This window comes from Odocoileus virginianus, chromosome 34 (genome assembly GCF_023699985.2).
Source record: "Odocoileus virginianus isolate 20LAN1187 ecotype Illinois chromosome 34, Ovbor_1.2, whole genome shotgun sequence".
Taxonomy (NCBI): domain Eukaryota; kingdom Metazoa; phylum Chordata; class Mammalia; order Artiodactyla; family Cervidae; genus Odocoileus; species Odocoileus virginianus.
In genome coordinates, this window is record NC_069707.1 from 9,898,848 (window position 1) to 9,919,982 (window position 21,135).

General features: G+C 38.4%; 1 protein-coding gene across 9 annotated transcripts in view; it reads right to left on the minus strand.

Moving 5' to 3' along the window:
* Window positions 1-21,135, minus strand: part of ARID1B (AT-rich interaction domain 1B) — a 412,333-nt gene that overhangs the window by 119,341 nt on the left and 271,857 nt on the right. For all 9 annotated transcript variants that reach the window (XM_070461644.1, XM_070461645.1, XM_070461641.1 and 6 more), the window contains one exon: window positions 5,344-5,587. In XM_070461644.1, coding sequence (XP_070317745.1) covers window positions 5,344-5,587 — 244 coding nt within the window. The remainder of the gene's footprint in view (window positions 1-5,343; window positions 5,588-21,135) is intronic.

The following is a 21,135-nucleotide window of genomic DNA, read 5'->3' on the forward strand; positions in this document are numbered from 1 at the left end:
GGAAGTGGTCAAACAGGAGATGGCAAGAGTGAATGTTGACATTCTAGGAAGCAGCCAACTAAAATGAACTGGAATGGGTGAATTTAACTCAGATGACCATTATATCTACTACTGTGGGCAGGAATCCCTTAGAAGAAATGGAGTAGCCATCATAGTCAACAAAGAGTCCAAAATGCAGTACTTGGATGCAATCTCAAAAACAACAGAATGATCTCTGTTCGTTTGCAAGGCAAACCATTCAATATCACGGTAATCCAAGCCTACGCCCTGACCAGTAACGCTGAAGAAGCTGAAATTGAATGGTTTTATGAAGATCTAAAAGGACTTTTAGAACTAACACCCAAAAGAGATGTCCTTTTCATTACAGGGGACTGGAATGCAAAAGTAGGAAGTCAAAAAACTCCTGGAGTAACAGGCAAATTTGGCCTTGGAGTACAGAATGAAGCAGGGCAAAGGCTACTAGAGTTTTGCCAAGAGAACGCACTGGTCAAAGCAAACACCCTCTTCCAACAACAGAAGAGAAGACTCTACACATGGACATCACCAGATGGTCAACACCGAAATCAGATTGATTATATTCTTTGCAGCCAAAAATGGAGAAGCTCTACACAGTCAGCAAAAACAAGACTGGGAGCTGACTATGACTCAGATCATGAACTCCTTATTGCCAAATTCAGACTTAAATTGAAGAAAGTAGGGAAAACCACTAGACCATTCAGGTATGACCTAAATAAAATCCCTTAAGATTATACAGTAGAAGTGAGAAATAGATTTAAGGGACTAGATCTGATAGACAGAGTGCCTTATGAACTATGGACAGAGGTTCGTAACATTGTACAGGAGACGGGGATCAAGACCATCCCCATAGAAAAGAAATGCAAAAAAGCAAAATGGCTTTCTGAGGAGCCTTACAAATAGCTGTGAAAAGAAGAGAAGTGAAAAGCAAAGGAGAAGTGGAAAGATATTCCCATCTGAATGCAGAGTTCCAAAGAATAGCCAGGAGAGACAAGAAAGCCTTCCTCAGCGATCAGTGCAAAGAAATAGAGGAAAACAACAGAATGGGAAAGACTAGAGATCTCTTCAAGAAAATCAGAGATACCAAGGGAACATTTCATGCAAAGATGGGCTCAATAAAGGACAGAAATGGTATGGACCTAATAGAAGAAGCAGAAGATATTAAGAAGAGGTGCAAGAATACACAGAAGAACTGTACAAAAAAGATCTTCACGACCCAGATAAGCATGATGGTGTGATCACTCACCTAGAGCCAGACATCCTGGAATGTGAAGTCAAGTGGGCCTTAGAAAGCATCACTACAAACAAAATTAGTGGAGGTCATGGAATTCCAGTTGGGCTATTTCAAATCCTGAAAGACGATGCTGTGAAAGTGATGCACTCAATGTGCCAGCAAATTTGGAAAACTCAGCAGTGGCCACAGGACTGGAAAAGGTTAGTTTTCATTCCAATCCCAAAGAAAGGCAATCCCAAAGAATGCTCAAACTACCGCACAATTGCACTCATCTCACATGTTAGGAAAGTAATGCTAAAAATTCCCCAAGCCAGGCTTCAGCAATATGTGAACTGTGAACTTCCAGATGTTCAAGCTGGTTTTAGAAAAGGCAGAGGAAACAGAGATCAAATTGCCAACATCTGTTGGATCATCAAAAAACCAAGAGAGTTCCAGAAAAACACCTATTTCTGCTTTATTGACTGTGCCAAAGCCTTTGACTGTGTGGATCACAATAAACTGTGGAAAATTCTGAAAGAGATGGAAATACCAGACCACCTGACCTGCCTCTTGAGAAACCTATATGCAGGTCAGGAGGCAACAGCTAGAACTGGACGTGGAACAACAGACTAGTTTCAAATAGAAAAAGGAGTACGTCAAGGCTGTATATTGTCACCCTGCTTATTTAACTTATATGCAGAGTACATCATGAAAAACGCTGGGCTGGAAGAAGCACAAGCTGGAATCAAGATTGCCGGGAGAAATATTAATAACCTCATAAATGCAGATGACACCACCCTTATGGCAGAAAGTGAAGAGGAACTAAAGAGCCTCCTGATGAAAGTGAAAGAGGAGAGTGAAAAAGTTGGCTTAAAGCTCAATATTCAGAAAACTAAGATCATGGCATCCGGTCCCATCACTTCATGGCAAATAGATGGGGAAACAGTGGAAGCAGTATCAGACTTTATTTTTTGGGGCTCCAAAATCACTGCAATGGTGACTGCAGCCATGAAATTAAAAGACGCTTACTCTTTGGAAGGAAAGTTATGACCAACTTAGATAGCATATTAAAAAGCAGAGACATTACTTTGCCAACAAAGGTCCACCTACTCAAGGCAATGGTTTTTCCAGTGGTCATGTATGGATGTGAGAGTTGGACTGTGAAGAAAGCTGAGCGCCAAAGAATTGATGCTTTTGAACTGTGGTGTCGGAGAAGACTCTTGAGAGTCCCTTGGACTGCAAGGAGATCCAACCAGTCCATCCTAAAGGAGATCAGTCCTGGGTGTTCATTGGAAGGACTGATGTTGAAGCTAAAACTCTAATACTTTGGCCACCGCATGAGAAGAGTTGACTCATTGGAAAAGACCCTGATGCTGGGAGGGATTGGGGGCAGGAGGAGAAGGGGACGACATGATGAGATGGCTGGATGGCATCACCAATTCGATGGACATATGTTTGGGTAAACTCTGGGAGTTGGTGATGGACAGGGAGGCCTGGTGTGATTCAAGGGATCACAAAGAGTTGGACACAACTGAGCGACTGAACTGAACTGATTCCTCTTAGAATGACACTAATATTAAAGAAATGTTCTATTTTCCATGTTTTACATGATTCTATTACTATACAGCTTCACACTTAGAAAAGATAATTCCCGATTTACCTGGATATCATGCCTCTGAAAACAAGTGGAACTTCTGCTCTGTAATTTCATCCCTGTACTAAATTTCGCTGAATAGTTTTATTGAGCATCATGTAGAGTAATACAGGCTGCACTATGATGAAATGAAATGAAGGCCCTGGCCCTGGGCAGTTAGTATTTCTGGCACAAGTTACAAAACAAATAGCCTTAAACATGTTTCCAAGAAAGCTGAAAGTTTTCTATTGAAAACCCACTTTCTAAGAAGTTAACAGAAAAAAATCACATTTAGCTCCTCCCCTGAAGGTTCTGTGAAGGACAGGCGTCATAAGGCAAAAGGAGAAGAGGGCGGCAGAGGATGAGGTGGTTGGATGGCATCACCGACTCAACGGATATGAATTTGAGCAAACTCCTGGAGATAGTGGAGGACAGGGAAGCCTAGCATGTTGCAGTCCATGGGGTTGCAAAAAGTCAGACATGACTTAGCAACTGAACAATAAATAATAGGTCATCAGAATCATAATTCACTGAACAACTTTATCCTATGCAAAACACAACTGAGTACCAGACTCTGAGACCAATTACATCTACCTCCACTATAACATGTAATACCACGCCCTCCAAATTGAGTTCTTTTGTTGGGTTGTGTGTGTTCCATACAGCATCAAAATCCAAACAGTGAAATAAAACTTTCAAAATCCCCATCTAGAATGCTAAATATATGTATGAAAACCATCAGATTGTGAACTACCCATATTAGGGATTTTAAATGAAAAACTAAAATATTTTTATATCTCAGAAAAGTTTTCATTTAAGTTATTAAGAAAAGTCTTTTTGATGCAATTCAGAAAAATGGGGTCAGTTCATTGACAAATATAGTACTTTACATATAACTTGCCAATGTTTAGGTTGGTAAGACCTCAAAAACCATCTCAATACCAAAAACTGTCTAAGGAATTCTGGAATACAGAGGACTCATAGCTTTAAAAAAAGCAGGTAAATCCAGGTTTTGTTATTAAAACAACCATTATAAGGACAAGAAAATATTTTAAAAAGAAAATTAATGTTAAGATGTCATCAATAAAATATAAAATTATATGTAATTCAAAATACGGATCTTGGGAACTTAACATTTAGTCAAAAAAGCTAAGTGGAAAAGAACTACATATAGCATTACATATGTGACTATACTTTATGATTTGCCCAGAATCTTCCTCGTTTATATGTGTTCTACTGCAGTTATTATTAGCAATCCTTACAGGCTGAAGTCTCTCAACCTAGCTGATAAATTATATAGTCATTTTTAATATAATACATTTCTATAAAATGCAAAATTAAATAAAACTAACAACATATACTTCGTTTATGCTCTTTGAGAACCCAAAATAATCCAGAAAGAATGATTTAAAATACATTCATAGGATATCTGAGGCAGAGGAGAGGTACAGAACTGAAGACAGGAAGGAACACACAGGTAAAGACAACTCCAGCTCTTAAACTGGACGGTGAGCCATGAGTACTCATTTGATAGTTGTTTCATAATTAGCATTTTTCATATGTTCATATACATATATAAAACATTTATTTAAAATATTAAAAAGAGCAAAATAATAAGATGGGGTAAAATTACTACCCATGATCCATGTTTTTAAGATAATAGAATAAACTATCAGAAAATTTATCAGCAATTCAATAGTAATTCTGATAGATGAGTTAAAAAGTATTTTCTGGCAGCCACTTGCATCATGCTAGCAAAAGTTACACAGAAAAAAATTACATCTATTTGATGGATAAAGGAAAGCTGGTTGCTTGGTGGGTTTGAATGAAAGATGGTTGATATAAGAAAGAAAGCTGGAATAGGATGAGGCAACTGACAAATAAATAAATAAATAAGCACAAGTACATGATAAAGGAAGCAAGATACAAGAGTATGAGTACAGAAAGAGCTAATGCAAGAGGTTAGTCGGAACATGAACTTCTTCTATCAAAACTAAAAGGTAAGAGTTTGTATAAATAACAAGGCCGTGAATGTATGCTGGCAAATAAAGACAGTGATAAGCATGAACATTAAAAATATTGTAGAAAATAACTTCCACAGTTATCTCACTTTAGTGGCACTTATCAACAGAGGATCTTATTCAGCAAAATCACTAAGAAACATACACTAAGAGAATAAATAATTTTTTGATTTAAGTTAAGGTAAATGTGCAAACTGAAAGTAAAATGTGCAAACTGAAAGTAACTGGTGATTTTACTAATTCAGTGTTTATATTCATTACTTGAGTATACTTAGGAACTAGGATGCTTGTATGCTTTGGTGATGATTCACAGTTATACTCCTAACTCCTAATGATGGTCCCATCATTAGGTTTTTAAACAGTAAAAAAAAAAAAATAATAATGGTATGTATGTTTTTATTGATGGAAGCTAGGTCTGTATTTATTACAGAGTAAAACAGTAATTATTAAGAAATGAATACCTGGAATACTTGCAGGAGAAATTGGGCCAGATCGTGACTGGTTGCTTCCTACAGGAGAGCCGACAGGAGAAGGCGATGGGCCCCCAGGGATGCTGGAGAGATGGGGAGATGCATGTGGAGAGAAAGGCGACTGAGCTGGGTTGCTCTGATCTCCTTGGCTGCTCGTGGACCCGGATGCACTGACTGCTGAGCTCAAAGTTGCTTCCGTTCCCGTGGGGAGGTCATCAATGGAGCCAGACAGGTCCTAAGAAGGAAAGAAATAGCAGGCATTGATGGAGTAACACATATTTGGACCAATACCTATTCAAAATACTATTTGACCCTAACCTTTCAGAGTTTTTCTAGAGAATATCCCAAATTCAGAGCATGGCCATTTGTTATTAGAAGATTTTAATGAGGTCTCTTATAAGATAAACCCATAGGATCTAGTCTATCGCTAGAAAGTGAATAAATTTGCACCTCTTTCATTAAACTGTCCTACAGCTTTCCTTTAAGCTGTCAGCGCACAGTCCAACAAACCCGCCAAAGACTCACAGGAAAAGCACGCTAGGGGGTGATGTAGCATCTGAATGGAATGCCTGATTCATACATGATCACTTCAATAAACTAAAAACTAAAGGCTTTGGATCTGATTAATATTGGAGGACTGTCTCAATTTCAAAATATGATCTTCTAATGTAATAGCAATCCAAACTGTAACCAAACTTTGTTGGGGAGAAATTCTTATATTTTAGGTAATTCAAAAGTTCTCTTTTAAATAGAAGAGTGATGCATATTTTTACCTGATATGATGACAATAAATCCCTTTGAAGTTAGTTGGCAGAAATGAGTCCTAACGTTATAACTTACTATCTTTTTTTGAAACAGTCATTTGTATTAACTCTAGAAAAACAAGAGGTACCATACCAGAAGGAAGTACAACCAGAGCATATTACTTGGCCTAGCAGTGAACACTGAGTATTGGTATAGTATATGTTTGTATTTGTTGTTGTTTAGTTGCTAAGTCATGTCCAACTCTTTTGCAACCCCATGGACTGTAGCCTGCCATGCTCCTCTGTCCATGGGATTTCCCAGGCAAGAATACTGCAGTGGGACGCCATTTCCTTCTCCAATAACTTACTTTTTATAACAGTTTTAAGCTAAACAAACAATCTTTAAGGTCCTATAATTTTACCATAATACCTTCTAAGGCAGATATTAAAATTCCCATTTGACAGACATAGAAACCAAAGGTCAGAGAGTCAAGGTTACTGTTACCAGTTACACCACTGAGAACAGACAGCATCTGCCAAAGATTATGACAGGAGGATGAGAGAAGAAAAATGAGAAAACTGTCTTTTGAGCCCTTATCAGAGTGAGAGGACAGAACCTTTACTCCAGTCTTTCTCACGGCTGGACACAAAGGTCCCAAATGGGGTTCCCACCAACAGGAGCTCTGTACACCAGTGCAGGCCTGTGGCAATGGTGAGGCTCCCACATCACTGACTCTGCAAACCCAGATGAGACCTGGAACTAGGTGCTAAATGAGCCCTAAAGGCTGAGGGGCAAGATAAAAGATACCTGTCTTGATAACTTAGGACTGAACACTGCAGAATGGGATCAGAAATACTAGGTTATGGTACTGTCTGTAAAGCAGATTCAACCCTAATTGACATCTTCCACTCACGCATCTTTATTGTTTAATCTTACCTCACTGCTTACTACTGAGACTGCTAAAACTAAGGCTCTGGAAACTGATGGAGGAAGATGCTTAGCATCTGAAGAATGAATGTAGACCAGCAAGTACAAAGGGGGCCACTAAAGCAGAGCTGGTTAGAGCTCTTCAGGGTACCCCAAAATGTCACAACAAAAACTCAGGATGAGGATCCAGGGCTCCTGGAAAATTTATCTATTAACCATCTGTTATACAATTAACTTCTCTCTTTTTAACAGCAAAATTGCCACTGATTAAAAACATTCTAAAGAATAACTGATGAGATCAGAACCTCACAAAAAGATGAATATTATAGAAAAACAAAAATTTCTTATGCTAAGAATAACATCTAAGTAAAACACAGTAATCTTCAATGTCATATAATTGAGTGTATGAGTAAGAAACCTAACAGTAGCAAGTGATTAAAAATATCACCTCTAGAAAAAGTATCATCAAAGCTCCATAATAAAATGGGACAAACTGAATCACGTTTTCAGAATTCAGAGAAAAAAATATATTAATATAAATATCTCTACTTAGGGCATATGAGATGCATGGTTTTGCATACATTCAGCTGATAAACGTTGTATTCAACTTGATGACTGGGTTCAACAACAGTTCAATTCAGACTTTCAGAACTTTTTGTGAAGCCAGGTAGAGACAGAGGAAGAATATTATGCAAGTAAGATACTAAGTACAATGTAGAAGGTTTAGTTCAGTTCAGTCACTCAGCCGTGTCCGACTCCTTGCGACCCCATGGACTGCAGCACACCAGGCCTCCCTGTCCATCACCAACTCCTAGAGTTTACTCAAACTCATGTCCATTGAGTTGGTGATGCCATCCAACAATCTCATCCTCTGTCATCCCCTTCTCCTCTTGCCTTCAATCTTTCCCAGCATCAGGGTCTTTTCAAATGAGTCAGCTCTTCTCATCAGGTGGCCAAAGTATTGGAGTTTCAGCTTCAACATCAGCACTTCCAATGAACATTCAGGACTGATGTCCTTTAGGATGAACTCGTTGGATCTCCTTACAGTCCAAGGGACTCTCAAGAGTCTTCTCCAACACCACAGTTCAAAAGTATCAATTCTTTGGCGCTCAGCTTTCTTTATAGCCCAACTCTCACATACATACATGACTACTGGAAAAAACCACAGCCTTGACTAGACAGACCTTTGTTGGCAAAGTAATGTCTCTGCTTTTTAATATGCTATCTAGGTTGGTCATAACTTTTCTTTCAAGGAGCATCTTTTAATTTCATGGCTGCAGTCACCATCTGCAGTAATTTTGTACCCCCCCAAAATAAAAGTCTGTCACTGTTTTCACTGTTTCTCATTTTGCCATGAAGTGATGGGACCAGATGCCATGATCTTCGTTTTCTGAATGCTGAGCATTAAGCCAATTTTTTCACTCTGCTCTTTCACTTTCATCAAGAGATTCTTTAGTTCTTCTTCACTTTCTGCCATAAGGGTGGTGTCATCCGCATATCTGAGGTTACTGATATTTCTCCCGGTAATTATGAAGTACTCACACTTCAGCAATTAAGGCAATTATCTGAGTCCCTCCAAACAAAACTTTAAGTACACACATGCAGAGGTGTGAGCTGCAGGCTGACAGGGTCCACAGGACAGGATTCCACCCATTCCTCCTGCCCCAGGCTGAATGCTGACCTCTCTGGGTGTGGAAGATAGTTGGGTCCTGAATAATTCTTTAAGTACCTATCCCCAACGTATTCCCTTCCTAACCTGATATAACCAGTTCACAAAAGTGCAAAGGGGCACACCTGTGGACTCCACAAAGCAGGGCATGACAAGCTATGTGAGGACTAAAATTAAATCCTACCTATTCCGGCACCACCCATAAGCCACACATTTTTAAATGACAGGAAAAAAAAAATCAGAAGAGTAATACTTTGTGATACATGAAAAATATTTGAAATTCAAATGTCAGGGTTTCATACTATCGTACTGGGACATCTTATAGTCACAGCCACTCCTCTGAAGTGCTGTCTATGGCTGCTTTGGGGCCACAATGCAGACCTGCATTGAGACTATGGCCCTCAAAACCTATAATATTTACTATCTGGCCCTTACAGAAAAGGGTGCTGACCTGCAGTATCTAGTCTGGCCTCTCATGCCTTTGCCTCTTCCATGGGGAAACAGGAGGAGGACAGACAGGTCTCAGCTGAAATGCATAGTGACCTAAGTGCATAAGGAATCATATAGGCTTCACCAAGAAAAGGGACCAACTCCACATTCATACCTGTCTGGAAAACACTGATTGGGTGCCAGATAGAATTCTCCTCTTTAATGGTATGAGACTAATTCAGGGAACCCCCACTTAAGAACGGGTGGCAGGCTCTATGTACAGATACCTATTACCTAACAAACGTGCATTATTCATAAACAAGGGTCCATCATGTAAGAATCAGTTGGGAGGAAATATGCCTTTCATGATTTCTTTAAAGAAAAAAAAACTGGTAGTTAACTAGATATAAAATCATTATTTTCTAATATACTACCATAAGAAATTCAACAGAAAAGATGACATAGATTCAATTTAAAAAATCATTTGAAGTTAAATAATTTTATGCAAATCTTTTTTCATAAAAAACAAACTGTTACTTGGAAAATTTTAAAATTCTCTGCACTACCTATAAATTCCTTCCCTGTTTGCCCTTAAAATTCTGTTATGGTTGAAAAAGTGACATGGATGGGTGTTAAGAGAGCTTCATTCAAGCTGCAAAGGCATGAAAAACATTTCTGTTATTCAACAAGCTGATCAAAGAAATATCAAGAGAAAAATATAGAAACGGTGGCTTTCTTAGTGTTCACAAGTCATCAGAATTTCAGTGCTGACTACACCTCAGTGTAACAGAAGAGTAATAAAAAGATATAATTTCTATATTACTGTTATACACACATGTAACTTTTATATGTAAATTATAGGGAAATATTCCCGCCCTGCAGATACTTAGGGTATCCATATGTATAGCCATCTTAAAACACGTTAATAAAAGAAGTTCAACAGTGGTTTAAACATTCAGCCTAGTTAACAAAGAAGCTCTGTAACGAATACCCCTCTAGAGGACAATTTAGTCAGCAGGGCACCAACTCTATTCTTCCTTTATAAGTACCATCAGATCTATGATGCCTGTAAAGAACAGAGAGACCTTACTGCATCTCATTCTAACCAAGGCACCTTCAAGCTACAGTGCTTCCATTTATCTTGCTGGAAAACTGGCAGGTAAGGTAATTGCAGGGAGGACTCTTTTTAAGGGGCTGGAGATCCCCCTGCCCCACAGCATTCCTTACATCCTCCCTCTTTACTGATGCAGTGAAGGGTAAGGCAATGGCTTCATGGGCTCATGCATAGTAAATTCAGTATTTTGCAATGACAATCTGATTTGGTGAAGTCTTGCTATCAAGTTGGGTTTTCAATATCTGACATCACTCAGAATACGGAATACTTTCTACCACACCCCAAATAATACAGTCCCTACTATCAATGGTTAGTTTATATTTATAAAATCAATGCTTTTTTTGGGGAAAAGCTTGTTTCACTTTAAAATTTAATTTAAATCAAAGTTCCCCGCAAAGACTTGCCCCTCTATAACCATCATCCTTCCACCTTCAGCCATGTAAAATTTTCATTCTAACTTAAGTGACAAGTACAAGAGATTTCACTGTGCTCAGAATGAAATGCCACCTGAGAGCAGTAACAATCCTATCAGACTCCGACAAGAGAAACACTGATGAATCAACATACAGCAAAGATACGCTCTGATTCAACAAGATGGGCCAGGGTGGGGCAGGGCAGTGACGGCTGAATGTATAGAACAAGGTGCCAGGAAGGAGCACAGGAGGAATTTTTAGAAATCTACAAATATATAAAATAGGCATACCACATTAAGTATAAATATAAATACAAATTGTATATGATCTTTCCTAAGAATATTTTACATTCATATATCATGACTTCACTACATCTAGAGACATCTTTGATTTTGATGGTATTCAGTTTATCTAATAAGTCAGTTTGCTAAAGGATAAATTCAGTCAATGGTGGTGACATCTTACTGTCTTGAATTGGGAATAAGTCAGAAAATTTTACTCCCTTCTTTAATAAGTGGGTTTTTTTTTTTAAAAAGCAGATCAACTCTAAAATACTCTCAGCTATGGTTCTCAATACAATTAGTTGACAATATTATATCAGCCACTGGTAGAAAACTGCTAAGCCTCACATGAACTGGGCATCTCTTGCTCAGAAGAGCCCCAAGAGAGCATGAGGATAAACACTGAATTAGAAACAGGGAAGATATTTCAATCAATGAGACGAGTTCAGGTCTCTTGTTTAAGGGTTTTAATAGGATACAGTTAATGATTTCTCACTGTGACTTCCCAAGGGTTTGAAGCACAGGTTAAAATGCCAGCTCAATGGTCTTTAAAAAAGTCAGTTATCTTCAAAAGCAGAAATAGTGTCTCTTCTCCTTTTTAGAATATTGAGTATGAAATCCTGGCATATAGTTTTTCTTTCTCTCTCTCCAACTAGACCCTAACTTTCTTAAGTGCAATGCTGAAGAGAGGAGGATTTGACCGGTCACTGATGAGTGTCACTGAATTTATAAGCTCTGCAGTAAAATACAGCTGCAAACACCATACAAAGTAAGCCAGCACATGCAAACATTTCTAAATATTTACCAAAAATGCTCTACTGAAAACGACTGAGATTGCTATTAAAATTTAGCAATGAATTCCTGGCCCTCTGTTTCCAATTACCATCCTGGAGGCCAAGCATCCAGGCTCATTAGACGCTCAGTGCCTTGGAAACACCCAGTAAAATCGCTTCATACCCTCCAACCTTATTTCAGAACTATCATTTTGGACATGCGATACAAATACACCTTGAGGATGATATTAGAATTGAGCCAATAATTTGAGTGACATATATACACAAAAAGAACAACCTCACAGTGACTGTTTAATTTCCATGATATTTGTAGGCTTCTTTTCAGCACAAAACTACGTACAAGACACCCACCAAAGTCCCTGCTGCTTTCATTTGTCTAGACAGCAAATGAGTTAAAAGCTCAGACTTCCGGTGTAAAGGAATTAAAAATGGAAAGGCACAGAAAGAATCCACGAATAAAATCCTACCAAGCACTAATTTTTAGACCTGCAAAGCATCTTCTTACAAAGTTATAAAAATATGTATCTTACTTTCTACTTAAACATATCCAAATAACAAATATTTATCTTTTCATTATATGTAATGGTGGTTTAGTTGCTAAGGCATGTCCGACTCTTGTAATCCCATGGACTGTAGCCTGCCAGGCTCCTCTAGTCCATGGTATATACAATTCTTAGCCTTAGCATGCATGATGTCATCTGGAAAAAAATGTTTGATCCTGATTTAAGAACAGTCACAAGCTCAACAAATGAAAAACTCTTATCTAAAGCCAGGGATAACACAAGGAAAATTAATGAGTCAGAATTCATTTTAAGAGAGATAGCCAATAACCACTTTTTGGGGAAATGACCTTCACCTGATTCATTTGCATCCTCTCTCAAGCAAAGATTCCTTTACAGGTAACTCTCATTTTAAAGGGATATTTACAGGATAATTAGCTGAACTGATTGATACCTTACAGAAACAGGATTTGGAATGAAGCATGCTATCATTAAGCAAAAAATTTTATAATGATTATATTTCCTTTGATTTTTAAAAACTTTGCACCTAAAATAAAAGCCACCCACAAAAACCCCCGATATCAAATTGCTACTCTAAATTTAGAAGCGGTACACAATATGAGTATGAAACATGCATCATATAAGGGAATTTTTTCCACTGCACAGGCCTCAAGGGGACCCTAAATTATTCTCAGTTTTTGAAGTCTGCCTAGGGAGAGTCTCTGCTCTTCTGCTATTAATAGCAGACATTATGTAGAGTAGGAATAACGACAAATAGACCCAACAAATAGTGTTTATCATACTGTGCAAACACAGTATAGACAGTCTTGAACTTAAAAATAACTTGGTAAGAAAATTTATTTTATATTTATCTTTTAGTTGTATGGAATTTGTGAATTATTTTCATCTGTAAATAGCATTGCACTTTGTGGTTATAATCCTGGGACTACCCTTTCAGGTGATGATCCTGATGATTTGATGCTCAAGATCATGATGTGATGATTTTCAGGGGTAACAACTATAACCACAACTGTCTACAGCAGAGATACTACGTGCATTTTCTTTCATGAGGAGCCTACAACATCTTGTTAGCTCTAGCCCATTGTTCCTACCAGTCAAAATGTTTTTTAACTGATTTCACTGTCTAAAACAGCCAGGACCCTTCCTGACCTCAAGTCAAAGCCCCAAACAGTGCTGAAAACACTAAAAAAGATTCACATGTGAATAACTGCTAGCCCTTCATACTTTAAGAACAATGGGCTCTTAAAGAATATACTTAATACAAATGGAAGACTACTGATGAAACTAAAGCTTTATAATAAAGTGAGAATACTAAATAATTTGAGGAAGGATATGTGTACTGTCTCAGGCACAGCCTTAGGCAGGCAGGCCCTTTCTAAGGTTTGTATATGGACGTGTGGGATAGGTAGGTGGGAGGAAGTAGGGGAAAAGGTAGACCATTTTTTCATGTGGATGACATTTTACAATTAAATTGGCCTGCATAGGTGATCTTGAACACTTAAGCGTCCTTCTTTCATGGAGTCTCAATGGAGAGAGAGAAACAGCTAAGCAGGTTTAAGTTCTACGACAAAGCAGAAATTCTGTGATGGACAGGTGACTTAACAAGTGCTGTGGAATGAAGAACGGTAGGTCTTCAGCCAGCTCACATCAGGCCAGGGGCTGCTGTCTGTCATGGGTCCAGGCGAGGAGTGATAAGTGGAGAGCAGAGAGAACCATGGGTGTGGGCAACATCTACAGGAGACTATGCCATGTGGGAAGGGGGAGGCTGGAACAGCAGAATGAGAGGAAGCAGCTGAAGAGGGCCCCAGGGACAGCTGTGAATGATGTCACAGGCTCAGGCCAAGGACCACGGACACGTATTTTAGGGATTAGGGAGCCAACAGAGGTCTAAAAGGTGAGTTCCAATATCATCAAACAAGAAAGAAAAAACAAAACAGTGTAGTGCCAAATGAGAAATGTTAAACATTTTAAAGCAAAACAAACAAAAAAAAAACACAAAACCATCATGTTTTCAAATGTTTATGAACACAGATTGCTCTAAACATGATTAAAATCGCAGGTACCATTCAAAAATAAATTTGTAAAATATTTTTAAAAATCTGTATATTTTAATACCATATAAAACTTAATATATAAATGAACAGAACCAAAAGTACTTAAATAACTATAGTCCAGGTTAAATATTGTGTGCTTTCTAACTGGAACAATTTCATGAGCCTACAGTCATCTTACTCCTTTCATTTATACTTAAGAATCAATGGCTAAAACGATTTTAAGGATACAGACTTTACCCTTAAAATGGCACAGCAGTGTCTGAAGACTAATTATGAGTGACAGTTTAGCAGATTATATTCTTTAACTGCATATTCTATTTCAAAACCAAAATTCTGAAGACATCTAGTCTCAGTTCAGTTCAGTCAGTCTAGTCATGTCCGACTCTTTTCGACACCATGGATTGCAGCACACCAGGCATCCCTGTCCATCACCAACTCCCGGAGCTTGCTCAAACTCATATCCACCACTGAGTCGGTGATGCCATCCAGCCATCTCGTCCTCTGTCATCCCCTTCTCCTCCCGCCTTCAATCTTTCCCAGCATCAGGGTCTTTTCTAAGGAGTGAGTTCTTCACATCAGGTGGCCAAAGTACGGGAGTTTCAGCTTCAGCGTCAGTCCTTCCAAAGAATATTCGGGACTGATACCTTCAGGACTGACTTATTTGATCTCCTTGCAGTCCAAGGGACTGTCAAGCGTCTTCTCCAACACCACAGTTAAAAAACATCAATTCCTTGGCACTCAGCTTTCTTTATGAGAACCCCGTGAACAGTATGAAAAGACATCTGAGTTACACAGGAGGAAAATGAGCTCATGCCACGCAGGCAGCACAGATGTGGGTATGAGGGCTTATGGGTTGGTGCTTTACAAATATCAACACCAGGTATGAAACCATAAGTATGAATGACCCATGTGCTTTGAAAGTAAACTGACAAACTAACAAGATCTGTAAATATGTAAGATTTAGAGTTTGTCTACTGGTATGAGGTTTTATTACTGAAAGTATATCATAAATCTTTACAGCAGAAAAGCAATTGACACCATCTTTTGCATCTCTCATGGTAAAAAACACTACTGTATATCTTAGAAGTACAATGCTTAGCACATAGAAATTTTGAAAATAAAAGTTAAAAACAAAGAAGCATGAACCCTCAAGAGACCTCTATTTCTTCAGTATACAGCAATGAAATACTTCAATAAGACATATAGGAACTGCAAATAAATTAGCAACTTGAAAAACAAAAAAGAAAAAACCACGGCTCACAAACTACCAGGTCTACATGGAATAAATGGAAGTTTTGTTGTAGAATTAATACTAAAACTTCATTTTTTGACATTTTCCCCAGTCACATGAGGCATACAAACATAGATACTTATTCTACATCCTTCACTGAATTTTTAAAACCTTTCGTTTTGAAATGACTTTAGACTTGCCTGAAAGTGGCAAAGACAATACTGAGTGTTCCTTCACTCAGTTTCCCTTAAGGTTGACATTTTACATAGTAATCAGGGCATATTTATTAAAACTATGAACTTGAAATTGCTGTAATACAATTAATGAAACTACAGACTTCATTCAAATTTGCAGCCTTTACAGTAAAGTCTTCCTCCTGTTCCAGGACACATATCGCATTTATTCACCTTGTCTCCTTAGTCTCCTCTGATCGGTGACAATTTCTCAAATCCTTCCCTGTTTTCTACAACCACGACACATTTGAAAAGCACTCCTGAGGTATTTTGTAGAATGTTCTTCAATTTGTGTCTAGTGTTTTCTCATGGTTAGGCTGGGGTTACGGATTTGGGGGAAGAATACCACAGAAGTGATTAGGTGATACTCCTGTCAACACTAAATGGTAGTTGTTCAGTTGCTAAGTTGTGTTGACTATTTGTGAACCCATGGATTGCAGCACACCAGGCTTCCCTGTCCTTCATTATCTCCCGAGTCAGCAATGCCATCCAACCATCTCATCCTCTGTTGTCCCCTTCTCCTCCTGCCTTCAATCTTTCCCAGCATCAGGGTCTTTTCCAGTGAGTCAGTTCTTCGTATCAGGTGGTCAAAGTACTGGAGCTTCAACTTCAGCATCAGTCCTTCCAATGAATATTCAAGACTGATATCCTTTCGGATTGACTTATTTGATCTCCTTGTAGTCCAAGGGACTCTCAAGAGTCTTCTCCAACACCACAATTCAAAAGCATCAATTCTTCTTCCAATTGAGATTTCATGATCATAAAACATTGGAGAGAGAAAAATACACCTCTATGCTCTTCTAGACACAGCTGGAGGAATATAACTTAGAATAACTACTTTGGACAAAAATTTATAAGCATTTTGCAAAGCTGAAGATGCATTTACCTTATGATCCAGGATGTCCACTCCTAGGTTTATACACTGGCGCACACACATATGGAGACATATGTAAGCATAGAAACACTGCTTCAGTATTGTAATTGTAAAAAAAAAAAAAGAGACAATATAATTTTCTCAATATAAAATAGATCTTGATATAAAATATAGATCTCTTATATAAATATATACTTACATAAACTATAAAATCGAGACCTATTCAGAAAATGGGATACTATATAGCAATGAAATTGAATGACCTAGAACTAAAAATGTTACTATAAATCTCACAAACAATATGGATAGAAAACTAACCAAAAATCTGGACAGAGCGGTATGTATCTAATACAGAAGAGAAGGTACAAAAGAAAGAAGTGGCCTGTAAACCTGGCAGTGGAAATTCAGTCTAGAGCAGCAGCAGGAAGCAAAGATCAGAAGAGGTAATAAGAGAGGGAGCAGCACTGTCTGTGGATTAGAAGGGAGAAACTGCTCTAAGGAACCTTTGTACATAGTTCATTCGATTAAGCCCTACTTCCCTCGGAGAGTCTTCCATTACCACTTGGTAAGCCCTCCCCGGACATTTACACCACCAGAACAAGCTGCACAGCTCCTTCCTCTACAATCCTACATCATGCGTATCTACTACAGGACTTCTCAGGCTGAGTTTTAATGAACTGCTAGCATTCGCTTCAATTGCAAACTCTGAAGTAGGAGCACTTACTTCCAGCCTTCGGCTTTGACCACTCTGACCACGTGCAGTATACTTACCCTTTCTGCGCTTCATACTCCCCTTATCTATAAAACGGGGGAAATCTGTATCTGCCAGCAAGAGTTGTTGTGAGAATTAAATGAGAAGTTATACGTAAAAGAATCAGTGCTGCAGCATCTCCGTAAGTGTGAGCTGTCATCACTAGTAACTATAAAGGAGAGGCAATGGGTTAGAGAGCCTAAACCATTGAATCACTGGGATACAGGGCAAGACTGCAGTGTCACCAGAAGGAAATGGCTGCAGAGTGAAGAGGAGGCAGGGAAATGCACCCTCCCCCGGTTTCCTGATCCCCGTTGGCACTGATCTAGCCGTATCCAACATTCATAAGCTCTTTAATGAGTAAGATAAAGACTGCCTGCACTGTGTTTATGAACACAGGTTTTCAACAATGATTCTATCAATGAAGTTATAACAAATATTATAGTACTAGAAAGTGGTTAAGGAAAACACCCATAATGACTCACTATTTAAGATGAAGTTTTTACATTTCCACAGGAATCATTTTTAAGACTTCTGAAGGTTTTAGAAAAAAGTAGAGAATTCAAAAAAATTTTTTTAACATAGTCAGCCTGACTAGATTAAAGTTGGAAATGTTGCGTAAAGGCTATTGTTGTACTTTGACCACCTGACGTGAAGAGCTGACTCACTGGAAAAGACCCTGATGCTGGGAAAGACTGAGGGTGGAAGGAGAAGGGGGTGACAGAGGATGAGATGGTTGGACGGCATCATCAACTCAATGGACATGAATTTGACCAAACTCCGGGTGATACTGAAGGACAGGGAAGCCTGGCGTGCTGCAGTCCATAAGGTTGCAGAGACAGACACGACTGAGTGGCTGAACGACAGTGAAATTCAGGACATGCAACACTCCCCTCAAAGTCAAACTTAAAAACATGAATGTTTCCTCATTTTCAGTTATGATTTACAGACTCAATGAGATGAAAGGTTGTTTTCAACTTTGTACAGGGGTAGCTGGTCACTCAGTACCTCAAGTGCTAGCACTAAGGGGCATTTTACATAACAAATCTTCCTAAGAACATATAACCATTTTATAATGTATTACTTCAAAACTACTTCTCCAAAGGAGGTGGTTATAAACCTACTCAGAGTTTCAGACAGAAACTAACATTAATAATAATGATGGTGACGGTGATGATGATGATCGATTGATAAGGGCCTGAGTTAGGTCTCGAATGCTAGCACATTTCACATTTACCCACACTACGTCCCGACAGAGCCATCTGTATGCCAGGTAATGGTATTACTGTACCTCACACTTACAGGTAATTATCCTGTTGCTTGGAGCATGTTCTCAGGTCACCAAGAAGAATAAAGAGTTTTCTCTGATGACCACTTTAGTCCACCTTAAGTGGTCTCAAAGATGGTGTAAACAAATTAAGAGATAGGATTCTGAATGACAGAATGGTAAAATTCACATTTCCTTTGCCTTCTAAATGCTTTGAACAAGGGAGACACCTTAATAGCCTGACTCGCAAGACCACCACATTGCTGAACTGATATAAAATTGGACTTAAAACTCTTCACCAACTTAAAGATCCCTGGAAAGGGCCATGACGCCTCCTTCTGAATCTCTGCATCTTACTCCCCCCTTCCAATAACTGGCTTTTAAAACGCATTTTTTCAGATGTTAGTTTTGTTTTGGATATTTTTATTGTATTAGGATTAGGAAGTTATGGGGAACCTGGGCTCTGGGACCACACCCTGGCTGGACCCCATCCCAGCTCCCCTCTAACTCAGAGGACTTGGGCAAACAACTGAGGGCCATCAACCACAACCTCTCATCTGTATGCAATGCAGGCACAACAGAGGTAACGACCTCACAGTTTCTCACAGAGAGTTCCGTGAGGTAAATGGTGTGCATAAAGCACTAAGCACGAAGCCTGGTGCCAGGTAAGTGCTCGTTAGATATTCACTGTAATGTAGATATATAGGGATAGTGTAGCAGTTAAAAGCATACATTCTGGAGTAAGAGCATTTTGAAATGAAGGCTTGACTCCACCAACTTCTCCTAATCTTGGGCAAGTTACTTAACTTCACTGAGCCTCAGGCTCACCATCTAAAATAGGGGAGAAATATTAATAATGCCATGGCGAGAATTAAATATAATTATGAAAACTAAGCATACAGTAAATGTTCAATAAATAGCTACAATGTATACAAGTGCATAATACACGTTACCATACACACATTTCAAATACACTTTTTTAAAAACCCTGTTTACAATGTAAAAACACATTTTCAATATAGAATAAAGAATTTACAAATGAGTTCTAGAAAAATATCTCACTTTATAAGCTTGGTGAGTATAACCAAATCTCATAAATAGTGAAAATATCAGTATTTTCAGAATAGATGTTAAAACTTAATACAAAAGTATATGGTAATGAAATAACAAGACAAAGTTGGACAATAAAAATTATGCTCCTGTGCACAATTTTCACATTTTATCAGGGTAAGATATTTTAACAAAAATCTTCTCGTGGTCTTCATTAGCAAGTCTGCTTCTACAGTCCGATGGCCAAAAATACCTTTAAAAAATCAGCTTTTATGAAAATAGAACAAAGCAAAAATATAAATACTGATTTTAACAGTATGACCTTATGATACAGCAGTCCCAGACTGATACCACAACCCCTAAAACTGAACACTCAACACACACAAGACATGGGTGCTTTTAGTTAAATGGGTCTTGCAGAGCTGGTTCCCCAAGAAGCTGGTACCTTGAACCTAAGGAATCTCAGAGGAAACAGAAGTCACATGCCTATCAGTATTTCAGAGAGAATCTAATATGACTATAAATCTGTCATTGTTGGCAACAGTGAAGAAACAGGACCAGTTAATAGGAAACAACTGAATACCACCCTGCTTCAGGTTTCTCTGCTGCCTTTGGTCTAAATAACTCCATACAGAACACTGCTGTCAAGGGTCTTGTTGTAAGAGTTACGTGTTCAAAATTATTGATTTCCTTTTACTTCCAAAGAAAACTACAATTTTAAACACAATTCTCTTTGTGAACTGATCCTTTTAAATCTCCCATTTCATTTGGAAATTGTAAAAGAAAGAAGCAAGCTAAACAGGATCTTAAAGTAGCAAAATGGAGTTTAAATAATAACTTGAGTGCCATAAAATTATATCCAGAGGTAAATTTGTTCTGCTGAGCTCACTTTAACTTGAGAATGAGTAACCACATGTGGCTGTTGAGGACTGACACCATGGTCCACCAGTGTGCAGAATGTGGTATGACTTTCTATGATCTGTCCTTGTGCTAAATACACCTCTCTTGTTTTTCTGTATTCCATTCTCTTCTGAATTATCCTCAACACTGTTAAGTAGATAAGACACCATGTTAAGGAAAAAATGGATTTTCGCTCTAAGAATAAAAGCAGTATATTTTTTTAAAGCATGCATATAAAGATTGGTGAAAACTACTTATGAATTAAATAAAAGAGGAGCGAAGGAAAAATGTAAAACTACAATAAGCATAGCAATCTGTTATGAGCTGAATGAGTGCCAGTTTGTGAGCCCCGGGGCTCGGTAGGATTTCTCTGTACAGTGCCAAACTCCAACAATATTGTTATGGTTAGAAAGGAATTTCTCACAAGAGCTAACAAAGGCAGAAGGTCATAAATAAACCCAGCAGGATTGCCTTGTCAGTTCTCATTATTAGCGCTGCAGGCACTTGGTTTTCTATGGGCTTCTTACAGGT